Source organism: Leptinotarsa decemlineata, unplaced genomic scaffold (assembly GCF_025532065.1).
Source record: "Leptinotarsa decemlineata unplaced genomic scaffold, Ldec_3_MD MMD2_tig00000882_RagTag_RagTag, whole genome shotgun sequence".
Lineage (NCBI taxonomy): Eukaryota > Metazoa > Arthropoda > Insecta > Coleoptera > Chrysomelidae > Leptinotarsa > Leptinotarsa decemlineata.
This window is the reverse complement of record NW_027412556.1, coordinates 10291954-10301849: the sequence shown is the minus strand read 5'-3', so window position 1 is coordinate 10301849 and position 9896 is coordinate 10291954. Positions and strand designations below refer to the sequence as shown.

Here is a 9896-nt window from a genome sequence, read left to right as displayed (position 1 = left end):
AGAAAATGAAAAGAGAAAGAGTCATGTTTTGGCATTACGTCACTTATAACCTTACGTCAGTATCGACGTCACGACGTTATACGTGTTGCGTACTTTGTGTATTTTTTTTTAATTCTTTCGGTGTATAGCAACACCGAAAAAATTATGGCAAATACGACTAAAATAATTACCTGTGCTTCATTTCATTAGGTATACATTAACGACCAAGTATGCATTCCATATTACTCATGATGTAGTCACAAAGCACGTTCTTTCGTGCAGTAACTTCATTTACAAAATCGCGTCATCCGCAGTGGAATGTATGTAAAGTGGCGTTACAGCCAGTCCATATTGTCATGTCTATGACTGGAAATGTTACTCAGAATATACAAACTGTAATATGTGATTAGACGAGTCGGCGGAAGATGCAAATCACAAAGTGCCCCTAACGTTAGATAATTTCATAAATGGATGAATTTATGAATATGTTTCTGAAAATGAACTTGTAATTTTTTGAGATTTTGAATTAAGTACAGTTTTGAATTCTCCAAAAGAAGTTTTCAATATTGTTTGAATATTTCCGAATTAATTATTTGGAAAAGGTATGGCCACAGCATATAGGATCCAGTTTCCACATCAAAAATATTTCAGCTATTGACTTTAATCAATTCACAGGATCGTCCTGTTCCGAAAAACAAAAATATTGTATGTCCAGGCCAGGTAGCTGTGATCTAATGTAGGGGTTATCTTCAAACGTTTTGTCCACAACTACAATGGGCATCTTCAGCAGTGCCTTGTGACCTCCTCGTTAGTGACTCATACGAACATTAAAGAATAGCATTTTTTTAACTAACGGAATAGATAAAGGTTCTTCATTTATTGCGTATTGTAGTCAAAATTGTTGTAATTTAATGTTACAACGATGTTGTAACATCGATGTCTACCAGTGAGGATAACAGTGTTCCTTGTAAGGGAAATTTTACCATTCATTTAGTATATTGTGTAGAAATCCTGTGAATGATATCTGACATAATTCCATAACGAATGTTTGGAATTCAAACTGAGTAGAATGAAGTGTTTTTTATATAATTCACTGTTCATATAAAAGTATTTATTTCAGAAGAATTTTTCTTCCCTGTAATTCAATGTTTATATGAAAGAAGCTGTTTCAGGAGAGCTTTTTCTTCCAGTTTGTGTCTGAAAGTTACTTCCTTGCATGATCTACACATCTATATAGAGTGAGTACTTTCAAAGATGATTGCTTCCTTCCTTTCTTTGAAATATTTCCACTTTTTCTTTTGTATCAAGATAGAGTAGTAGAAAGCCAAAAAACTTTCTTTCCCTAAAATTAATCACTCCTGAAAATATTATCTCTTCAATATATATAAAAGTTCATATTGAAAAGGGTATATTTTTAGGAGAGGCTAATTTTTGGGAAAGTATAATTCATTTTTCCTGGTTTTTTTGATAAACGATCATTAAGCAAGGTTATTTATAGTTATACTCACGGATCTCTTAATTATCGTTCTTTAAGTTGAAGTTCTGTGGCTAGGCCAAGTATGTTTGTTTTTTGATAGGATGTTCACGGGATGTGTTACGGATTCATGGGTCTATTAAAATTGGCAACACTGAAAAACACTCCTTCCGGCCATTACTAGAACTGCTAACACTCTTTTCCGTTTTAAGGTGAAACATGACTGGGTTCAGTGAAAAGGTAAATTGTTTAATATTTATGTTTTTAACGATTTATTTTTCATAATTTACAAGTAATACTTCATTTTATTGCCTTCAAATATTTTTTGAACAAAATATGTTCTGGTGAATTGCTCAAAAAGTAAACTGTACATAACCTTCAAATATATACAGTTCACGTGTACACCTAATATATTTTCAAAGCATTATCATATTTTTCACTTAATTAACTTTCAGGCCATTCTCATCGATGGCAGGGGCCATTTGTTGGGCCGCCTTGCTGCTATCGTTGCAAAAACACTTCTGCAGGGCAACAAAGTGACTGTAGTTAGGTGCGAACAAATGAACATATCAGGAAATTTCTACAGGTAAGGCTGCTTTTTTAATGGTCAAGGAGGACAGAATCAAAATTTAATCTTTTGTGTAATTGTTATATATTGCACACAGTGAATGAAAGGGGCTCAACTCATCAAGTGCCATTTTTAGTTAGTGGTGCTGTGTGATTCACGGAAACAGTTTTTATATGTTAAACGGGATTTCCTGAAATCATCACATTTTGATTTGTGGCTTTTCCAATATTGATGTGCCATATATTGTATCCCCACTTCGTTGAGTTAGCGCAAGATACTCTAATGATGCTTTCAATTATTTCACTCGCTTCTCATTTCATCATCACATGTATTGCACATAGTAGTTGAATAATTTGTATTCAAATGATTCCTTTCAAGTCTTCAAGATATCTCGAGTCATTGTGGTAATCGAGTGACTGATTATTTTCAATTTGAATTTTGTTATAACTGATGTATTTTAGTATATTTCACAATTTTCATCACCACTTCAGAATTTCTAGAATCCAATATAATCGAATTGAATAGTGGCATAGTTTTGAGTTCTAAAATGGGCCAAACGAAAATCATTTGCGCAATAGCTAACTTCTACTTGCCACTTGCTACTTGAAAAAATTCAACCTATAATTGGTCATTGTCATTTTCTTGAATTTGATTGGGCAAGCATAAATTCATCCTTAGAAATGTCATCTTGAACTTGCTCAATTGGTTAATTAAATACATTTGTTCTACTTTTTCATTTGACAAATTGAAGTGGTAAGAGTTGAGGTTGTCAAAGTTCTGTGATAGCTAAGTGATTAAGTGATATAAAAATTTATCATTGATGATGTGTTTTATTTGTTCTTCTAATTGCAAGTTTGTAGTTTTCATCAACAAGTGCAGTTTTTCTTCGTAAATATGGTTTTGGTGAATTTAGTTTCATTCATTCTCTTATTCTTAATGATTTTGAAGTTCCCGTCATTTGGGAACACATTTTCACTAGAATATCCGTGGTATGCGAAGGGTCTTGGTATATGAAAGTGTCATATACATTAAAAATAATAACCTTTAGTAGAAAAAGCATATTTGCTCATTTGTTTTGGTGGAAAGAAAACTGAACTAGTTGTTTTAATTCACAAGCTAAGTATAATTTACTAATAACACCGATTAAGATACAAGGACTATCATCAATTCATATTCTTCAGGTATACAGTACCTAATTAATGCACTCAGATCGGATCGAATCTGTTAATATTTATTTTGACGGTCACTTTTTTTCAAGACGATTCAGTATTGAGAATTTATAAGTAAAGTAGAATAAAAGTTGAATTTAAAACAGTATATAACAGGTTTGGTTCATCAAAAAGTTTTAACAATATCTATGAGAATTGGAAAATAAAAGTTTTCATTTTCTACTTATCCATCTTGATACAAAAAAATGTGGGAATGTTTCAAAGGAATGAAGGAAGCAATCAATTGCAAAAAAGCCCAAAACCATTATTTCCCAAAAAAATCAAACTCACCTGAAAATATACCCCTTTCAATTTACCTTTCATTCAGTGTATTGTGTAGAAATCCTGTGAATGATATCTGATTAAATTCAGTAACAAATGTTTGGAATACAAACTGAGTAGAGAAAATTGTTTTTTGTATAATTCAGTGTTCATATAAAAGTATTTATTTCGGGAGAATTTGTCTTTTGTATACTTCAATGGTTATATGAAAGTTGCTGTTTCAGAAGGGGTTATTCTTTCAGTTTGTGTCTGAAAGTTACTTTTCTGCATGATGTACGCATCTATGTATAGAGTTGCTTCTTCTTTCAAAACTGATTGACTCCTTCCTTTTTTTGGAAGATTCCCAGATTTTTTTGTAAGATTGAGTAGTAGAAAGCCGAAAACTTTACCAAAAACCTATTTGAATATTTTGACTTTTCTTCTAAATATGCTGACATTGTTGCATCGAAGAGTTAGGTCCGATCTTATGATACTTTTTATACCAATTAATATTTTCTTCCCAGAACTTTCGGAAGTACCAACCAGGACAACAAACTATGGCATTTCCAACTGTTTCTCTGGAATGCTGAGAATTTGCAATGAATATTCCAAATAAGGTTTAGATAAGATTACTATAATTGAGCATTGATTCAAAATAACTGTTAAAATGTTTGAATGTTTTCTATTTATTAGCTTACATTTGACGTCATTATTGTTTGTTTTATATAATCTGAATAGATTGAAGTTGTATAAAATTAATTGTTTTGGAAATGGGGTTACTGGTATGTAATAATGAATAACTGAATCAATCAAGTTCTGTTTTATACAAATATCTCTGTTTCAATTATGTAATCTCTTTTTTTTTCACAGAAATAAACTCAAATTCCTATCATTTCTTCGCAAGCGTTGCAATGTCAATCCAGCCCGTGGTCCATTCCACTTCAGAGCACCATCCAGAGTTTTCTGGAAAACTGTGAGAGGTATGTTGATTAGAATTGGAATTGTTGATATTGATGACATTAATTTCTTTTCAATCTGCAATAGTATTGAACTTTTTGTTGAGTTCTCCATAGAAATTGTCAAATTATTTGATACTTGTATGTAAACTGAAAGAAAAAACTCTTTTGATACAACTACTTTCACATTAAATCACATGATAGAGAAACAAAAAGTCAAAGTTTTTTTCCATTAAATTGATTCCTCCTAAAGGTATCTTATTTTCAACGTATGCTTTTGTTCTGTAGGAATGTTACCCCACAAAACTGAGAGAGGAAAACAGGCTCTTCGTAAATTGAAAGCATACGAAGGAATTCCACCACCTTATGATCGTAGGAAACGTGTTGTAGTTCCTGGTGCTCTGAGAATTATTTGTCTTAAACCAGGACGTAAGGTAAGTTTTACTTTTTTCGAGGTAACTATTTCTACAAAAAAGATTTCCGGTTCAAGTAGCGCCCGATTTAATTAAGTAAGCCATTAAAATGTGCTCTTCATAGATAGTATTGAAAATTACAATTGAAATACATAAAAAATGATTGTGAAGTTTTCAACAATAATTTTTTAAGTTTTCTTATGATTTTAATACAGGTCATTGGTGTTTTCTCATTGGTAGGCACACTTTAACAGCAGATGTCTAATAACACTTGCACCAGAATTATTGTATTCTGTTCTATGGTTCCACATGGATAACACAATTTCGTCTTCTTTTCCATTCTTTGGCCTCGGCAACTAGGGCTATCCGGCCATAACAAATTTTTGTTTTGTAAATTTCAATTTGCAATTTCATCAATACCTTTTTTTAGCTTTTCCGTGAAGATGATACATTTTATCGAAATATTGAAATAATATTACAAGACTACACTTCCGGTCTGCTATTCACCCAAAGATATTTTCTAATGTTCTTAACTAGCTAGCAATGACTGTCCTTCCTGTGTATATATACATAATCAAGAAATGATTATTGTAGTTTGTCATTTTTTCACCAAACATCCATCAATTCCATAACAAATATTGAGTTCTCCCTAATAACTTATTGATATTTCTGGGTTTCATTTTATGTTAATGCATTGTTTTTTCCAGTTCTGTCACGTAGGAAGATTGTCCCATGAAGTTGGATGGAAGTACCAATCTGTTGTACGCACTTTGGAAACTAAACGTAAAGTTAAGGCAGTGTTGTCCATTCGTAAACGTGACAAGCTGAAGAAAATCACTAAAGCTGCTTCTGAAAAAGTCGCGAAGCAGACAAAACCTTTCACAGATGTTATTAATTCTTACGGTTATAACTAAGATTGAAAGTAAATTTATTTGACGTAGTTGTAGTTTCATTTAATTTGTAAGGAATTCAGTATATTTGTCCAATTATGGGATATATCTCTTTGTTGATGTTTGTGGGAGAAAATGTTTATTTCTTTCAATTTAATGAAATGAGAATGATGTATCTTCTTCAACTGAAAAAACTGGTTCCAGCTCTGAAATATTTCAACATCGTGAAATATACAAAAGGAGTTCTGTGGTAGTGGATGGGCGTGCCGATAACGTCCGCCCCACAAAGTAGGTAAGTACATCGCGGGGCTTGTGTAGTGATTATCTAACTTGAAAATAACTCCTGTGAAAAACGAAAGGTCTGCCGAAGAGGAGAGTGTAGAAAACCTGATGTTTTTAAACAAACAAAAAATGAGAGGAACACTGGGGGTGGCAGCATTGTCTTGAGCAAGACTGCTGCGCACCCTCACGAGAGAGAAGCAACGACCAAATAAAAATTGAGATAGAAATATACAGAAAGCTACACTAATATAAGTAAAGCCAGAGCTGAAATACTTAATGTATAGTTGAGAATGAAAACCACCTCATATAGAAATAGTATATTTATTATTCAAGTGGTTTTTGTGGGTAGAATATTCATTGTGACTTACGGAAAATATTTTTATAAATATGGTAATGAGATGTTTTGGAGCAATATTGTGAGAAAAATCAGGGTTTATACTTAAGAAAACAATTATTGAAATATTTTCGGCTTTTACTTTCAAACTAGTTTTCCACCTTTTTGGACTGGGAAATCAATTGCTATTGATGTGTATCGGTTCAAATTTACCGCTATTTTCCTTAACGACGTCACAAATGTGGCATCCATGTCACTGAATACCTTACCCAAGAGACACTCATCACGGAACACGATCCATGATATATTTGACGGATGACAATCATGGAAGTGATTGTTATCAACCTGAAAATTTCATAAAGTCGAACATTACGATTCGTATATAAGGTGTGGGCAAGGTTTTATACTCCTATATACGAACCTGGCATACCATCAATGTTATTTACATTATTTTGGAATGGGTACTTTCAATTATTCTACTAATTCCAGCTGAGCACCAAAAATCTTCGCTCGTCTATGATATGTTGGTTATTGGAAATAATTGAATTGTACAAAGCGTTCAAAACCTGCAAAATTCAATCAGAAAGGTTAGATCAACTCATTTGTTTACATGATGAGTGGTCTGACCTGTTATTTGTTGAAAATTATGAATAGTATCCATGATATAAATTAAACAATTATTTAATCATCATGGATCATTATACATTATATGTACATACATACATTATATGTTCATGATTTTAAATGACGGAATATGCTTAGTGAGCATGCGTTGTTATGGAAACAATGGGTTGCATAAAATATCTGTTATATCTTAAAGAAAATTCCGTTACCAAAGTTGAAATGAAGATGAAAGATGATGTACTTGAGCCGGTCATGAAATGTTTTACTTTTCTTAACTTACCAGGAAATTTCAAAACGATATTTTATGTTAAAATAATCAAATAATCACTTCTTGTATAACCAGAGCATCGAATTCAATCGATTTATATTTTATGGTTGTCCCTAGAGACTCATGTTGAAATAAAATACCTGACAATTGGTCACACGATATATTCAAAAAATATGATCGGTGTGTGTGTCTATAATATATTATTTCCCTATTTACTATTCCTCTTTTTCATACCTCATAATTTTTTGTTTGAAAATTGACGTTATTGCTTCACATAATTTTCTGTCTCTTCATTACGGTTATTCATGATATGAGTATATATGATTTCAATTTGTTGAACGGTATATATATATATATAAATATATATATATATATATATATATATATATATATATATATATATATTATATATATATATATATATATATAATATATATATATATATATATATATCATCGTTTTCAGTATTAAAATCCAAGTTTAAAATTTCACTTTATGGAAGATAGGTGAACGGATATTGTTCTGCAAGCAAAGAGAATATCCTATGCTTCCATTTTCATCAATTCTAAAACTACTTCATACATTTTTACAAATTCATACTGTATTAACTTTACCGGACAAGTACACTTTTTGAAACTACTCCGAAATACGGTAACGGCAAACGTCAAACTTCTACTCCTCCATTGTTTACAATCATAGAAACAACTCTGAAAAACTTGTAGTGCATCACCTCACATTAGTGCTTACACTCTAATGCAGACGGACATTGCTTGTCAACTAACCTCAAACTGCAGTCGAACTTTGTTATAGCGCAAAACCAAGTGGGGTTTGGGTCCAACTCAGATCCACTTTAGTGTGGGCTCCACCTGTAGTAGCAACATGATCCTGGAACTCCTGGCTGGATAGCCCTGGCAGCTGAAGCCATTAATTGAAAAAGAAGAAGAAGAATAACAGAGATGAGGTTATGAGGTACCACAGAACTATAAAACACATCAATTGTTAACTGTGCTGTGACAGCTGTGACTATAACTTATAATTTATAGTTCTGTGGGAGGTACCCAAAACCCAAGAAGAAAAAGAAAAAAAGGAGGTTCTGTTCAACTGTATATTTATCAAAACATTTAATTTTACCTATACTTTAATAGCAATCTTTTAGCCTCTCGTGCACTCATTTCAATTGGAGGATTTTACTTGGGATTGCAAAGAATGGCTACTGTTGTAAGAGTTAAACGTCGATGTGATGATGAACCCATAGAAGCTTTCATTTTCAGTTGTAAAAGAAGAAAAATTTCATCAGATGATCCATTATATACCACAGTATTCAAATTTGCAAGAACATTGGAAAAAGTGCGTTTAAATGAATATATGTCAGTTTCTAATTAGTATTTCTATTGACTTCTTAATATTTTCAGGACACGGATATTTCTTCTCAATTGGATGCTGCGAAATATGCTGACATTCAGAAAATAAAAAATAACATCAAAAAGCGTGATGTCGATATTAACGTCAAGCTGAGAGCTGAACATAAGGAGTCTTCAAAAAGAAATCGTTTCAAAATAGTCAATCGTTTCAGATCACAAGCTGAAAATGACAGTGATTCAGAAACAGGTGTGAGTAAATCCGTTACTGTTCTGGATTTAGAAAACGATCTAGAAGGAAATACTGATGTGAAACCTGACTCCCATGAAGGTCAAGATAAATATGTTTATGATATGTATTATAATTATTCTGGTGAAGTAAAGGATACGGATATCGAAGAGTACTTGAGGTAAGACAGTAATAGCTGTGTATTTTTAGCATGGTTCTGGTTCTGAAATTACTATTGCCTTCATCATTTTGACTGATTATTTTACTTTTTCAGCATTGAACCAGTTCATGACTATTTTTCGACGGCTTCACTTGCAGATGATGATGATTTGAGCAGTGATACTGAAAGTGAAGATTCAAATGCGGAGAATAATGAACGCAATGAATATCCAAATGAATCCGATGTTGAATCAATCGATGAAAATGATATGATGGAAGCAATGCAAAATATGAACATGCATGATTATAGTTCATCCAGTGATTATGATGAAGATGATTATACTTGGGGTGAGGACGATAAAATTTCAGACTTAGATGTGAGGCATCACGGGAAGCTCTATGCGATGTTCAAAGCCAAATATAAAGAAGAGGTTGATTCTGACTTGGATGATGATTTTTCTGAATGAATATATTTGAAGTTTATATTATTTTATCATACTGCTGCTCATTTTGAAATAATTTTTGTTTGATTTTTTTTTTATTACACACAGTATGGTCATACCAAAAAGACTAAAAAGGCTGAGGTGATATTATATTGCTACTGAGTTGGTGTTATCATATAGTAAAAAAAAATTAATGGTAAAATTTTGAATAGCATATAATTATAAAGATTTTATTTTGAAATCAATTGTTTGTTTTCCTTTCTTTGGAAGATTTCCCCAACTTTTTTGTAAGAAGATGGAGAAGTAGAAAGCCAGAACTTTTCTTTTCCAAAAATTAATCTCTCCTACAAATTTACTCCTGTCAATTAAAATCTAATACATAAAATTCTCGTGTTGCAGTCTTTGTTGCCATACTCCTCGGAAACGGCTCGACAGGATTTTATGAAATTT

At 32.1% G+C, this 9896-nt stretch overlaps 2 protein-coding genes across 4 annotated transcripts; both read left to right on the top strand.

Annotated features, from left to right (window-relative positions):
- Positions 1-1538: 1538 nt before the first annotated feature.
- RpL13A (Ribosomal protein L13A) lies at positions 1539-5799 on the top strand. Its single transcript, XM_023162541.2, has 5 exons — positions 1539-1693; positions 1909-2039; positions 4361-4470; positions 4735-4880; positions 5567-5799. Exons 1-5 carry the CDS (start codon positions 1673-1675, stop codon positions 5771-5773), a joined length of 615 nt encoding a protein of 204 aa, XP_023018309.1. The 5' UTR covers positions 1539-1672; the 3' UTR covers positions 5774-5799.
- A 2432-nt stretch (positions 5800-8231) lies between these two features.
- Positions 8232-9687, top strand: fs(2)ltoPP43 (female sterile (2) ltoPP43). 3 transcript variants are annotated; one of them, XM_023162538.2, is made up of 4 exons: positions 8232-8360; positions 8414-8604; positions 8670-9025; positions 9119-9687. In XM_023162538.2, exons 2-4 carry the CDS (start codon positions 8464-8466, stop codon positions 9468-9470), a joined length of 849 nt encoding a protein of 282 aa, XP_023018306.2. In that variant the 5' UTR covers positions 8232-8360; positions 8414-8463; the 3' UTR covers positions 9471-9687. The 3 variants fall into 3 exon arrangements, with proteins under 3 accessions (XP_023018306.2, XP_023018308.2, XP_023018307.2); XM_023162540.2 differs by having other exon boundaries at positions 8235-8347; XM_023162539.2 differs by lacking the exon at positions 8232-8360 and having other exon boundaries at positions 8367-8604.
- Positions 9688-9896: the final 209 nt, after the last annotated feature.

Excerpts from the sequence above, each read along its gene's own strand:
- RpL13A (XM_023162541.2), top strand. The coding sequence starts at position 1,673 with ATGACTGGGTTCAGTGAAAAG. Across the intron at positions 2,040-4,360 it reads ATATCAGGAAATTTCTACAG|AAATAAACTCAAATTCCTAT; the intron begins GTAAGGCTGCTT and ends TTTTTTTCACAG. Across the intron at positions 4,471-4,734 it reads TTTCTGGAAAACTGTGAGAG|GAATGTTACCCCACAAAACT; the intron begins GTATGTTGATTA and ends TTTGTTCTGTAG.